Source organism: Pinus tabuliformis, chromosome Q (genome assembly GCF_031772625.1).
Source record: "Pinus tabuliformis cultivar Carrire ecotype Pingquan chromosome Q, CPIR1, whole genome shotgun sequence".
In the NCBI taxonomy this organism is placed as follows: domain Eukaryota; kingdom Viridiplantae; phylum Streptophyta; class Pinopsida; order Pinales; family Pinaceae; genus Pinus; species Pinus tabuliformis.
The window spans coordinates 105,510,549-105,526,446 of record NC_142296.1 but is presented as its reverse complement, the minus strand read 5'-3'; the positions used below and the strand labels follow the sequence as shown (position 1 = coordinate 105,526,446).

The 15,898-nt window shown below is 40.4% G+C and overlaps 1 protein-coding gene across 1 annotated transcript in view; it reads left to right on the top strand.

Annotated features, from left to right (window-relative positions):
* The window catches only part of LOC149218453 (NAC domain-containing protein 54-like), a 297,338-nt gene extending 281,668 nt beyond the window's left edge, over positions 1–15,670 (top strand). The window contains exon 6 of the mRNA XM_089384057.1: positions 15,408–15,670. Coding sequence (XP_089240183.1) covers positions 15,408–15,541 — 134 coding nt within the window. The 3' untranslated portion in view covers positions 15,542–15,670. The remainder of the gene's footprint in view (positions 1–15,407) is intronic.
* Positions 15,671–15,898: the final 228 nt, after the last annotated feature.

The window sequence follows — 15,898 nt, the reverse complement described above, 5'->3', positions numbered from 1 at the left end:
ATAGGATTCTTGTTTCCATGATTACTTCAAGATTTAATATGATTATTCCTTCCTCATATAGTTCTGGCAATATAGTTTGAACTAGGAGCTTGTTACCTATAACAATCTTTAAGAATAAAACATGGAAGACTAGGTGTACTTGTGAAGATGCAAACAACTCCAATTTGTATGCCATAGTACCAATCTTTTGCGACACCTTGTAAGGATCATAGTACTTGGGTGATAACTTATTAATCCTTGTTAACTTGCTTGAGGGGCATTTGTTTGTATGGCTGTAGCCGTAAAAATACCCAATCAACTGAATCAAAACTTTTTTCACCGCGATATTGATATGTCTGGTGTTTCATTTGATTCTGTGCCAAAGGCAAGTTATCCTTTAATAGTTGGAGACATTGTTGTTGATGCTTGATGTGATATTCTACTGTGTGAACGTTAGAATTTTCTCGTAAAGATAAAGTGACAGACGATGGATGATATCCATAAAGCACCATAAATGGGGTCATTTTTCTTGAGGGATGGAAGTGTTATACCACCGTTCTACTAGAGGTAACCACTTGAACCATTGTGTTTGTTTATCAGATATAAAGCAACGAAGATGCACTTCCAAACATTTGTTCATTATCTCAGTTTGCACATCTGGTTGAGGATGATAAGATGAGCTATGAGCTAATTGAGTACTAAGACAACAAAAAAGTTATGTCAAAAAAATTGTAGTGAAAGTGAGATCTTTGTCATTTACGATAATCTTTGGATTTCCACGTAACTTTTGATTTGTTTCCATAAATGCACAAATTACTCGTGAGCATTCTCAACACAATAGATAGGCAACAATGTAAAACCATTCACATGGACACATAAACCATCAGATTGAGTGACATGCATATATTGACACAAAACTTTTATGTGAAAACCCAAAGGGAGAAAACCACCAATCTATTTGTTATTACGACTTTATTTAAGCTCGTATTGAATATCAATATGTTTGTGAGCACCCACTTACAAGAGGCTCCAATGAATGCACCCTCTTATGAATGCAGGCCACCACTTGCTTTAGCCAGTTGTTCAACTTTTTGTACAATTTTCAACATGAGAAAACAAAGGCCCATAACAGTTGCACAAAAGTACAAAAACTAGGTCAACTATTCCACATTGCACCTTCCTCTCTACGCTACAGGCCTTATTCACACTACACGCTTCACTCTTAAATTGGCTTTTGTCTTGGCCACTAGTTTCTTAATATGATTATCAGTTCTTGGCAACCATATCTCTTCTATTACGTACATGCTCACTTTCAACAGTCTACACTCTTCACTCAACATACATAGCTCCTTCCCCCGATGACTCTATGTTCCCATAGATTTTTTCTCAGCAATGGCATAGTGAACATTACACTTTCTTAGTGCATCAACCAACACCTTTAATGCACACCATGGCATTTTGGTCTTCAATTAAGAGCTTGCATATGTGATTAGTTCACTCACCCAACTAGGATAAGTATGGTCTCTATTGTTTCTTTGTTTAGCTTCTAAGAGCAGATTCGACTGTAATAAGTTCGAGAACATATTTTGAAGGTTTTGCAATCCATATAATTAATTCTTCGTTCCATCATTAAATTTGCTCGTTCAGATAACATCTCTCTCCATTCATTATTTTGTAGGTCATGGTCCTTATTGCGTGCTTATTGCCCACCTTATCAATTCTCCTTAGTCGTCATTAAAGATTAGGGATGGTGTTCATTATTGCAGGCGTTGCTCCGTTATCATGCCTTGGGCATGCCTTTCAATACGAGTCATAGGGTCGTGAATCAGCTCGCTCTTCCTGCTATCCATTTGTATTTACCTCTAAGTACTTGAATAGTCTTGGAGGCCCGACATGCCCGACTAGCTCAGAGCCCTGTCGAGCTTGGAGGCATGACTTAGGAAAACTTCACCAAACCAACCTCCTAACACATATCTCGAGAACTCTGCCACATCATCAGCTTACATCACAATTATGTCATGCTCACTTCAATAGAGCCACGTGGCATGTTTTGCATTGTGACATGTGTCACTTGGATTTGGCCCACGTAGCCTCTTGAAAGTGCCAAAACACATGCCAAGTGTTCCTCTTCCTCTACCATCGTATCACCTTGAGCTAACATCATTAGTCATTTTGGTTGCTCCTTGTGCTCCACATATCACTTTTGCCCATTGTTTTCCTGAACAAGGTCCCACATTGGTCGAAGGTCGGGGATTGGGGCTTTATTCTCCTGCCGAACTTTGTTGCGTAGCTTGACCTTTGACAAGGCATGACTAAGATCAGGTCTCACACAAGTTGGGGGTTGGGGAGGATTTCCCTTTTCAAACTTCTACAACAAGGCCATATTTCCAACATGGCCCGAATCACCTAAGTCCCAACCTCAGTGCATAATCCGTGTAAGTCTTCAATGGAAGAATCTTTCGAACAAAACTCAAGGGAGGAGGAACCTTGAGTTGTGGATCCTTGCTTGTTGAGCTTTCAATATGCATACTTTGTATGGTTGTAACTCCTAATCTAGAAGGCCTTTTCTAGACTTCAACATACCGTTGGAAAGCTTTTTCATAGCACTATCCAATTGAGGCATTTCCATATACATATGAGCTGGTCTCTAGGCAGAAATTTCTCTCAAATGCTTGGCCATCCAACCATTAGAGCTATAATATTTTATAACATTTTTACATAACTTTCTACTATGATGGTTCTCTACTGAATGTTGTAGCAACCATAGGACTCCCCCTGAACTTGACATCACCATGCATTTGTCTACCTTTCTCATTTGACATCAATGGAAACACTATGCTCAACACTTTGTTCATCATTGGTACAAAGCTTAATGGACCCATTATCATATATAATGTCGATCTTGTATGGGCTAAGCCAAGCAATATGATATTTTTCTTTGAAGTCCTTAAATATTGATTCGAACGACAAGGACCAATCTAAAACTGTAGAATCTTTTCTTCTTTATGATCTTATCATGCCATAGAGCTTTCTGTTGTTGAGTAATGGCTTCCCGATGTAGCACCACTTGACAAAGTTCATCCAGCTCATTGATTTGAAGAATTATTTATTGCTATGCCTTGGATGAGTTCATGCCAAGTTGCATTGTCGACCTCGGGGTCTATACATTTGTCTTTATTGGTGAAGGACTCTCTTTCCATATACTAGCTCAAATGGATTGCAACCAGTGGTATTTTTCAATGTCGTTTGGTAGGCCTATAATGATTTAAGAAGTTTTTCTACGTAGTCCTTGAGGTAGAGTTGAAAGTTCTTTGTTATGATGGCCTCAATAATTTTATGCCCCTTCCACCTACCCATTGGCCTACATATGATATGGAATTGTCACCGTATGTTTGATATTGGCCTACATATGATATGGAATTGTCACCGTATGTTTGATCTTATATGTTTCCATGATACCCTTAATGAATCTTGAAGTGGATTGTGTTCCTCCATCACTAACAACCTTTCATGGTACTTAAATTCTAACAAATATTCTCCATGGAGAAAATCTATTACTACTTGTTTTGTTGTTGCTGGTAATGTCATGGAGAAAATCTATTACTACTTGTTTTGTTGTTGCTGGTAATGTCCTTGCTTTTGTCCACTTTGTAACATAATTTGTGCGGACTAGGATCTAGGAGTTTCATCAAGATGGAGGGTTAGTGGGTCTAGTGAAATTAAGAGCCCATTTTTCAAAGGGTTTTATATGTAGTTGTGTTTATAATGGCATTTCATTTGATTTGACAAGACTTCCCATCCATGAAACATTGTCACATCTCTTCATGTATTGTTTGGAAACTTGGAAAATAGAGGGTCAATAGTATCCTTAATGGAGTTCTTTATTATTCATCCTCTTATATGCAAGGTGGTGTTAATTTTAGATAACAATGGTATGTTCTATGCTTTAGCACAATATACTTCAATGTTCCCTTAACAACCCAATGATAATTTTCAATTATATCCAATAGCAATCATATTAACATAAACACCTTGATAGTAACGCAGACAGAACATAAAAACATGTGAAAAGACAAGCCAAGACAAGAGGACACAAGATGTGGTGGATGCCAGGGACAAACCCCAATGTGGGGAAACCCTTTGATCAAATCTTATTATTCTTCAATAGTTCAGTAGAGAGAGAGTACAAATATCAAAATTACATGTTCAAAACAATCCTACCAAATCACTAGTCAAATCAACTGTCAATGCAGCCCTAACCAGAAAGTGAACAATGGTCAAAGTTGCCCCAGAAGGTCCTCCAAGCAGCTTGGTCAACAGTAGAAGAATGCGGCCTACCAAGGGAGTTAGTTAACCCAAAAACTTGGTCAACCCGTCAAAGTTTGCTGTAAATTTTGTGGTCAAACTAGAAAGTCAACGTTGTAGTCAACACGGTCAAACAATCATCAAACACCTCAAAACATGTGCTAATGAATGTGGCTTACAGAAATCAGAATTCTGCCCATAAAATCGAATTCAACGCTAGTCAAATACTCCATGTCAACGTTGGTTAATGCATGCCCTAATCTCTAAAATTTTTGGCTTCCAAAACTAGACTGGAATTCTATCCTCTTCCAAACGTGCGAAGTAGAGAGCCTCCTAGTTGTATGAACTAATCAAGAGAGGAGAGAGAAGATGTGATGAGTTGAGATGATGTCCAAATGAGAGAAGGGTCACTTCTATTTATACACTTCGTTGAGGCTGAGGAGAGACATCCATTGGGCTTGATGAGCCTACATTTTATTGAGGTTGGCATTGACAATTTATCCATTAGAAAGAATAAATTCAAAATTCCATTTATGCTTATCAAAATGAGATGATCTTTATATCAAAATTGTAACTCTCAAAAATAAGAATCCAATGAAATAATCATCTCCATCATATGAGTTGTCCTGAGGTGGAAGTTGGCCCTAGTTGCCAATTTTAGCACTCTCTCTCAACTAGGGAGAATTCCACCTACCAATCCATATGTCATCATGCCATCCTATCATCATGTACCATCCCTGTCGTCACCTAACTGCTCTTCTCTGTTGAATAATGAAGTAATAACGAAAAAGAAGTGTTCGAGAGTGAGTCATAATATCATATCACTCTCCACAAACAAAAGTCAGTCCTTGATCTTAGATCAAGTTGTTGAACACAATGTATCCTAGTCATAGGGAGTACGACAGTATACGATGCGTCCATCTGTAGTGTTATGGTCCCTAACCATCTTTTCCCAACTCATTGGCCAGATGAGAGGTACTTCCCATGGGTCCTGGACTATATGGGTAGGATGTGTGCCAGGGCATCTGCAAGAGATGGTAAACCACTCATCTTGTTGATATGCCATAGGAGAAGGTGAACCACTCATCCTATGCATATGTTAATCGTAGGGGAAGGTGAACCACTCACCTTGTATCCAACGCACCACTAGGGGAAGGTGAACCATTCACCCTATGGTTGCTCATAGCTCCTAGAAGTACCCCAAGCCTCAGGAGCTCCCAAAGCTTAGTGTCCAATTCATACGGGACTCTCATAGGAGGGTCGTTCCACGACTCCAAGGTTCTCTTGGAAGATTAAGAATTGGACCTTACCCAAAGGCTTCGTGAGAATGTCCGTGACCTGCTCATCTATTCTAATGTGTTGGAGCCTTATTTCTCCTCGTTGTACCATATCCCAGATAAAGTGGTGCATGATATCAATGTGCTTGGAGCAGTTGTGAAACACGAGATTCTCTGATAGATGAATCCCACTTTGGTTGTCGTAGAAGATCATTGTGGTATCTATCACGTGCTCAAATAGCTCACTGAAGAGCTTCCTCAACCAGATTGCTTCACAACGGGCCATACTTGAAACAATGTATTCGGCCTCGACGGTGCTTAGTGCAACCGATTTCTGCTTCTTCCTCATCCAAGATATAGAAGCAGATTCCAAAGAGAGGCAACACCCAGACATGCTCTTAGGATCCACAACACTACCAGCCCAGTCATCATTTATATATCCATGTAGCCTCAAATTCCCGACAGTGTATCTCATGTTGGGTTGTGTTATATTCTTTCCATGTAGTTAATAGGGGGTTTGAGGAGCACCCATAACCCCACTTTATGGGGTCTGGGGTAGTGCCTCGGAAAATTTTGGTTTTGGAACCTATGTTAGGTTGGGCGGACCCACCTATGGTTTTGTGCATGATTTTCGCACATGTTTTTTGGACACGATGGTTTTCGGTCCATAGTATTGGACGCGATGGTTTTTGGTCCATGGTATTGGATGCTTTGGCATGTATAAATATGTATTGTAACATTGAAATGAACATAATGAAAAATCAAGCTGTAGTCCCGGTCTTGGGATCCAAGGGAAAATCTGTGTATATGTGTTTTATGTGTTATGATCTCGCATTGTTTATTTTCTGTGTTTTAGAATTCGTATGCAGGTAATTTTTGTACAGGGTTAAAATCTACATTTGGTATCAAAGCTGTTTTGGCTTCAAGGGGATGCCTTTGTTGGTGAGGGGTTTCGCTCAGGCCTGTGGTAGACCCTGTTCAGTGGGAGATCTACGAGATCGATTTGGTGGTGAAAGAAGATGGCGAGCAGTGGAAAGATAGAGATCTAGAAATTTAATGGTCAGAGTTTTGAGTTGTGAAACTCAAGATGGAGGATCTGTTAGTGGATAAAGATCAGTGGATCGCGGGAGATCCAGGTATTAAACCAACAGAAGTGTCCAATGAAGAATGGAAGAAGTTGGATCGGAAGGCAAAGAGCACAATACGATTGTGTGTCTCAGATTCAGTATTGTTGAATGTATCATGGGAAGCTACAGCGAAGGATTTGTGGGATAAGTTAGGGACTTTGTACCAATCTAAGTCTCTGGTGAATAAACTGTTCCTGCGGAAAAAGTTGTATAACCTGAGGATGAAAGATGGAGACTCGGTCATAGAGCATCTGAAGGCATTTAATACTGTGGTAAGTCAGTTAGATATTAAAATTTTAGATGAAGATAAGTGCATCAGTTTGTTGTGTTCTTTACCAGATTCGTGGGATAGTCTGGTTATTGCAATAGGTAGCAATGCAACTGCCTTGCATTTTGATGAAATAGTCTCATCCTTGCTGATGGAGGAGATGAGACAGAAAAATATGGAGAGCCAAAATGGTGATGCTTTGTCTGTACAAGGGTGGACCCAGAACAGAAACAAAAATAAGTCATCGAGTGGGAGATCTAAATCTAAAGGGAGATTTAAATCTCTAGGAAAACCTGTAAAGGTGGTGTGTTGGAAATGTGGAAAGGAATGGCGCTACAAAAGGAACTGTAAATCTAAAGCTCCTGACAAAGGAAAGGGATCTGATGAGGCTCCTTCTGCAGAGGCAAAAACCACCTCAGATGAAAGTGGGGATGTGTACTTAGTTTCTTCAAGTACACATGTAGATCATGAGGCATGGTTGATTGACTCAGGGGCATCCTTTCACTTCACTCCCCATAGAGAGTGGTTTTGCGAGTATGAGAAATATGATGGTGGTGATGTCTTCTTAGGGGATGATAGGAAGGCTAGAATCGTTGGTCGCGAAAAAGTAAAGTTGAAATTGCAAGGTCGAAGAGTTAGAACACTTCCAGGTGTTCTGCATATCCCTACATTGGCCAGAAATCTGATTTCTGTAAGCAAGCTAGATGATGCAGGTGTAAAAACAGTGTTCGAGAAGGATACCTGCAAGATGGTTCGGAGAGCACTGGTATTGATGCGGGGAGTTTGGATTGGAACTCTGCACAAGCTGTAAGGTAGCACTGTTATTGATGGGTGCAATAGTTCTGTGGTTCCTGAAAGTGAAGAGAAAATCTAGTGGTCTCTGAAGAGAAGACCATGTTGTGGCATCAAAGGCTTGGACATATTGGAGAGAAGGGCCTTCGAATATTTCATGGTAAAGGTATGAGTAATAGCTCTCTGGATTTTGATTTCTGTGAAAATTGTGTATATGGGAAGTAGAATCGGGTGAGTTTCCCCTCTAGTAGTAAGAGGGTGAAACAAATATTAGAACTTGTGCACAGTGATGTGTTTGGACCTGTGAAGGTTCTATAACTAGGTAAGTTTGTGTACTATATATCATTTATAGATGATTTCTCAAGAATACATGGATATATTTCCTTAAGAAGAAATCTGAAGCCTTTGACAGGTTTAAAGAATTTAAGGCTTTTGTGGAAAATCAGACAGAGAAGAAGATAAAGGTGCCGAGGACAAATAATGGTGGAGAGTTTTGCAGTAAGGAATTTGAAGAATTATGTAAGAAGTGTGGTATAGCACGACAGAAGACTACTCCATATACACCTCAGCAAAATGGAGTTGCAGAAAGAATGAATAAGACGTTGATGGAAAGGGCAAGAAGCATGTTCAGTGGTGCCAGGTTAGGACAAGAATTTTGGGCAGAGGCGGTGGATACTGCATGTTAGCTGGTCAACAGGTCACCTTCATCAGCGTTGGAGGATAAGACTCCACAAGAAGTATGGACCGGTAAGAAACCCTCTCTTTCACATCTGAGGGTATTTGGATGTGATGCATATGTACATGTTCCAAAGGAGAAATGAACCAAGTTGGATAGTAAATCTGAAAAGTACATCTTTATTTGGTATAAGGATGGTTTAAAGGGTTATAAGCTTTGGAACTCAGTCACACGGAAGGTTGTGTACAGCCGAGATGTGGTGTTCAGAGAGGTGAAAGATGTTATTAAGCATGAAGTCCAACGAAAGGAACCTGAGAAGATAGAGTTTGAGCTAAAGGAGGAAGAATCAGACTCTACAATAGAGGAGGAATCAAAAGATGAAGAGCCACAAACTTCGATTGTGAGAAGATCAGTTCGAGAAAGAAGGCAGCCTGAAAGGTATAGTCCATCTGCTTTCTGTTCAAATTTTGCTTTATCTATTACTGATGATGATCCCAGAACTGTAAAGGAAGTAGTAGATTCAGAGGATGGAAAACTCTGGAAAGAGGCCATGGTTGATGAAATGGAATCTTTGCACAAAAATGAGGCTTGGGATCTGGTGGAGTTGCTGGCTGGAAGGAAACCCATTGGCAGCAAATGGGTGTTCAAAAAGAAGACAAATGTAGAAGGAAAAGTGGAGAAATACAAAGCTCGGTTGGTAGCAAAAGGTTATTCCCAGGTGCTGGGAATTGATTTTGGTGATATTTTTTCTCCTGTTGCCAAGGTAACTTCTATTAGATTACTTTTATCTATTGCTGCTGCTTTTGATTTTGAGGTAGAACAGGTGGATGTGAAGATAGCATTTCTTCACAGGGATCTGGAAGAAGAAATCTACATGAAGCAACCTAAAGGCTTTGCAGCGAAGGGTAAGAAAGAACTGGTATGCAAGTTAAAGAAGTCTCTGTATGGGTTAAAACAGTCACCAAGGATGTGGTATCAGAAATTTGATACATTTATAAGGGGACTTGGCTTCACCAGAAGCAAAGCAGATCATTGTGTGTATTTTAAATTAATTGGTGACCGTGTTATTTATTTGGTCTTGTATGTGGATGATATGTTGCTGGTTGGAAATGACAAAGAAATTATCAAGGATTTGAAGACCCAATTGTCCTCCAAATTCGACATGAAAGATCTTGGTGCTACAAACTATATTTTGGGCATGGAAATTAAAAGAGATCGGGCAAAGAGGAAGCTTTGGTTAAACCAGAGGAAGTATGTCGAGACAATATTGCAGAGATTTAATATGCAGGATAGTAAACCGGTGAAGGTTCCTATTCCTGTAGGTGTGAGGTTATCTATTGAACAGTGTCCCAAGACACAAGAAGAGGAAGAGGACATGTCCCATGTTCCATATGCAAGTGTAGTTAGTAGCCTGATGTATGCAATGGTCTGTACTAGACCAGAGATTACACCTGCAGTGGGAGTATTGAGCAGGTTTATGTCAAAACCGGGGAAGGAGCATTGAACATCAGTGAAGCGAGTTTTCAAGTATTTGCGTGGCACTAGTGATTATGGTTTGTGCTACCAAGAAAGACCAGGTGGTGGGCTCCAGTATTGCAGCGATAATGTTGCAACACCTAGGGCTCCCCTCTTTACTTTTATCAACCCGGTAGTTCGTAACAAACTTGGAAGCGACGGTGCTATATGCACAAGTACTAGCTCTTGTCGCGATTGTCACTTGATCAGCTGGCACAAGTCCGCTAGGAGCTTAAGCCAACTTCTATGAGCTCTTAGAAGAAGCTTTTAAATATGATGGACGAAAGCTAACTCAAAGGAGGCTAATCTACTTGCAAAAAGAAGCGGAAAGCTGAAAGGAAATGCAAACCCTAGCAAACCCTAGTTTTACCGACTAACCCTACTGGTGCAAGTAAAAGGATGAAAGCTACAGAAATGGATGCCATTGACTTCTAGAAAGGTAAAATGCATGTGACTAAGCTACTTCTGAAGAGAAATATGAAGAAAACATCTTTTTGCATTTTTGAGTAATTTGTCAGAATTATTTTGCATGTGCTTTAACTGTTTTTGACTGTGCAGAGGTTGATTGGCGAAAGGAAATGGAGTAGGCGCTTGCAGGAGGTTGGGAAGGTTAGAAGAGGGCCTAAGGGGTCCCTAGCACCCTTCCAGAGAGTTTCACAGTGTTCGGATCTCAAGAAACCGCTTTCGTGAGCTTCTACAGGAAGTCTGCAAGGGTTCTATAGGATGTACTGTAACTTCTACAGGATGTTTCTACAGGATGTTCCGAAAGGGAATTTTGAAGGGTTGATGGAGGAAAAAAAGGTGAAGAAGTGGGTATGGAGTTTGGATGATGATGTGGAGGGGTCCAGAACCTGGCGAAACGAAGCAGGTGAGTGATAAGGATCGTTGGATTTGTTCAAGGAGGGGTAGAGCAATGTTGCACAAAAATATGGAAATTAGGTCAAATTGAGGGAACTTAGCAAATGTGAGGCAAGAATTAGAGTTAGAGGACGGAGCAGGCGGTATTGATGGAGTAGGGGTAGGCAAAGAGGTATCACAGGTGCTCTGCAAGTTATTTTCCAAACTATTCAAACAAAGACTTGGAAAACCAAAGACCTAGCTACTTTAACCTAATCTGAGCTAAATATCAGCAAAGAAAATGAATAGAAGTTTATTGGCAAAAAAATCATGTGAAATGGCTATGCAACCTAAGCAATCATGGACTTGAACATGTATCCACAACTGGTATTAACTTCCACAAATGAGAATCTAACACTAACAATTGCATGACGAAGCAAAGACAGTGTTTTTGGTGGCGGTAACGACACCTTGGTCCCAGCTCATGGTCCCACGGAGGGAGAGGTGATATTAGGGGTGCTTGATAGCCTTTTTCTGAAGATCTTCTCGGTTATCAACCTATCAAACCAATCTGAACATGAAAAGCCTTTTTAATCATCAACAATGACCTAGGTAACCAAGCAAGACCGTAATCTACTTAACAAAAATTATTTGATAAAGACATCAACAACACATAATAGTATACAAAGGAAGCCTTGGCACTTGGGTTGAGTCCAACCCCAAGAGCTGCAGGCTCCTAAGAAGAAGCTCAGAATTGGTGCCAAATGAAACTGCTTTCCATTACTCAAAAATAACCATGTCACAAAAGAAGTTGTACAGCAGAAGCTACAAAATGAGCTGAGAAACTGGCAGCACTATAGTGCAGAATACAATTGTTCAAAAAAGTAACCTACGAAGGCTGGAAGCCTTCCTATTTATTATGCACTATGAGGGTCTCCAACAGCTGTCCTTAATTCGAGGGGCTCGGTTGCTCGAACTGCCAGTGATCAGTCACTTTACACAAAACTGCTCGGCTGCCCTTGGGAATCCTTTTCGGTGGCCTATTGAACTCCGAGCTTAGGGTGGAGAATTCGAGGAAGGGGCCATTTAGTGCAGGAAACACTCTTCCTACGAATCCTCACCCTTGTTCCTTCATGCTTGGTTGTCATCTGGCTCATAAATGCTTGGCCTTGGTCCAAAAATTGTCCAAAACTCTGCAATAACCACGTGTGAGCCTTCTTGGTCAAGTGACTATTCTCATTCGTTCAACTAACATAAATATACTAAAAAAACATGCATAAACTATGAAAAATGGTGGATTGATGAAGAACAATTAGGAAAAATGAGCCCAATAAGTTACCCATTTTTGGGGCTCATCACCAGGATTGGACAGAGTGTTGGATATTCGTGGCTTTGTTGATGCAGACTGGGTTGGAGATCTGGATCAGAGAAGATCTACAGGTGGGTATCTGTTTAACCTATTTGGAGGTGCAGTCAGTTGGATGAGTAAGAAACAATCTGTAGTGGCACTATCAACTACAGAGGCAGAATACATGACAGCCACTCATGTAAGCAAGGAAGCAGTTTGGTTGCGGAGATTGTGTTCAAGTATGGGGTTAGTACAGGAAGCTATAAGGATAGACTGTGACAGCCAAAGTGAAATTTTATTGGCAAAGAACCTTACATATCATTCAAAGACAAAGCACATTGATGTTTAGTATCACTTTTTGAGGGATATGATAGAAGACAAAAAGGTGTTGCTAGTAAAGATGGACACTTTGAAGAATACTGCAGATGCATTGACAAAATCTATGAGCTCTGAGAAGTTCTCTTGGCGTAGAGAGACAATGGGCATTTCAGGGCTGGGAAAATGACTAAGCTCTCTTATGGCCCCCTGTGGAAAGAAAACAACAAGTGAGAGAATGTTGGGTTGTGTTATATTCTTTCCACATAGTTAATAGGGGGTTTGAGGGGCACTCATAACCCCACTTTATGGGGTCTGGCGCAGCGCCCCGAAAATTTTTGGTTTTAGAACCTATGTTAGGATGGGCGGACCCCTATGGTTTTGTGCATGATTTTTGCACATGTTTCTTGGACGTGATGGTTTTCGGTCCATGGTATCGAATGCTTCGGCATGTATAAATATGTAATGTAACATTGAAAGGAACATAATGAAAAATCAAGCTGGTAGTCCCGGTTTTGGGATCTAGGGGAAAATCTCTGTGTATATGTGTTTTATGTGTTATGATCTCACATTGTTTATTTTCTATGTTTTATAATTCGTATGCAGGTAATTTCTGTATAGGGTTGAAACCTACATCTCAATCCATAGTGGATTGTGACCCAGAGATATCTCAAGAGATTATTATCAGCAATCTAATGAATGTGACGAGGCTAGACCATACATTGACTCAATGTGTTCACAACAAAGCATATGTCAGGACATGAGTTGGCCAAAAACATCAACCCCCCCACAAGTTGACAATACTTGTTAGGGTTCGCGAATCCGGGCCCAATAGCACTTCCACATATCTTCATAAAGTTGAGTTCCATCGGAGTAGTCACATACTTGAATTCCATTATCTCACATCTCAAGTAGCTTTACAATGTATTGTCCTTGAGAAAGGAAAATCTCACCTGGATTTTTCCAGAGCTCCAACCCTATGAAATAATGCATCAGTCCTAAGTCCTTCATCCCGAACTCGGAAGCCAACTCCCTCTTTCATTGATGAATGAGAGGGACATCACCTGCCAGAAGGAGATCACCCACATAAAGGACCATAATGAGAGGTCTGTCCTTTTCAACCTTGATGTATATGTTCGGATCAACATCGCTTTGTGAAATTTCCTAGATCTAACAATCTCAGGAATCCTTCTGCAACTAGCTAAATCAACTTCACCTAAATTGTAAATTACATTACAAGTTTATTTCAGATTTCTTCATGAAACATTGAAGTAAATTACTGAAGCAACCTACACCAATTAAATATGATTACGAAACATAGAAATTGAGGAAGGAAAATAGAAGCACATAGGACACAATTATTTTTGGACAAAAGTCCCTAGAAAAACCCAATGCAGGAAAACCGGTGCAACAACTCTTAGGGTTTATTATTATTAAGTAGTATAAAATCTGAATACATCATTGAATACCTCACAGGGTTATTCAGTTACAGAGAGGCATACTGGCGGAAACTTTATGAGTTTACCTCACACAATCACTGAGAGAAAGTCTTGGTTGTTCTGGCTGTTGGATGAGGTGCCCTTGGCAGGCACTGCAGTAGCCTTGTGATGCCTCTACGATGTCCCAATGTCAACCCTGTCAGGCAATGCATCACCCAACTGGGGAATCGATCAGTAACCCAAAGTCACTTCTCTCAGCGTCCCAGTTTCACACCCTGGCTTCCGACTGCTGAAACCAACCCTCTGCTCTGAGTTTCGACTCTCTCTCTCCTTCTCCATCACTTCTGCGTGGCCCTTCTGGCCCTGCGTCAGCCTTTACGTCAAGGCATCTGGATCACTTATTGCCTCTCTCTGCTGGTGTATCTCCGGTTGAGAATATATCTCTCTGGAAGCTGCTATCCCTTTCACTCAACTGCAAGAGTTCTCAATCGATTTGTCCTCCTAAGAACTTCACTTCAGAAAATCGATTTTCTCCATCTCTCTATGTGTTTTCCAAATGACCCTCAAGCCCCTTCTTATATCTTCTTGTTGGACAACCAACGGCCTAGATTAAAACATAATTAAAGGCTCAGATCATTTTGGATTGATCCATGGCTTTTTATAGAAGTTTCACCCCTGATTAGATTAATACCCATTAATATTTTAATTTTTCTAAGTTTAGAGTTAGGAACCTGTTGTGGCCAGCAACAACCCCCCTTCTTATTTAGTGTTATTCCTAATACTAAATAAGTGGGGACCCTTAGTTAAAAATCTAAGAAATCAAAGTAGTGGTTAAGTTTCCTTTTCAAATAAAATTACCATCATAAGCTTAGGAAACCTCCCTTGGAAAATCTAAAAAAGCTAAGTTTTATGATAAGGTAAAATGCAAATCTTTCCTTAGGAAATATCGCATCGCATAAGATAGCGGGATGCCACCTTATAAGCACAATTCCAACATTTGCGAGATCGCGATATGCGATAATAAATAGATATCGCATCGCATTCAGCACAACTCACATTGAAACACTTCAATTTGCCGATATGCGATGACGCTGATCACCAGATCATATTTCGCAGAAAATAGGTTAACAAATATTGTGATGCATAACATTATGCGATTTGCGATATTGCGATTTTGCGATACAGCGATGCAATGATAATACGATAATGCGATGTCATGAGTCGCTAACTTTGCGATTCTGCGATTTTGCGATGTTGCGATCTGCGATGTTGCGAAGCAAATCGCAAAATCGCTCCATCGCAGATCTTTCGGGCACGCTATTCAAGAAAAGTATTTTCCATAAGCTGACACTTGGTTATGTGCTTTAATGCTAATAAATGAGTTAGTTGTCAGTTATTAAAGGAATATGGGTGCGTGCTTTTCAAAGAATCATTTCACGTAAGGTGGTATACTTGGTATGTCTGTGGCATTTAAAACTTTCCCATCACCCTTCCTTGTCATTCATGTTCACTTCATTTTTGAATTGCAGGAACGGAGAACAGAGGCCAATACAAAGCAATATGCTGGATAAAATGGGAAAGAAAAGCAAAGCCCCGAGCACTGAAGAAAAGGAAATGGCGCCCTTGTATACAGACACGACCTGTAACAGAGACGCGGGAATAGCTACGTGGGAAGGCATGTATAATCTGCTCGAAGAGGAGAATCCCATAGTAATGGAAGTAGTTGCTACCGCGGGCTCAAATGGTTCTTTAGAAGCATCCCTTACAGAGCTAGCTTGCTCATTCTTACACCGGATAGCAGCAAGGCCAAAAATCCTCCCATACACGGACATGGTCAAGTGGATACTGGACAGTGCAGAAATTAGAAATAGATAGTTTAAAACTCAAGGTCAAGAGCTTACGGAACTGTTATGTTTACAAATATTGAACTTTATATCTGCTGGAAGAAAAAAGCGCAAAAGGCGAAAAACGCATCAAGGAAACCCAGATCAAGAAACGGACGCAGTAGCGCTAATTGCGC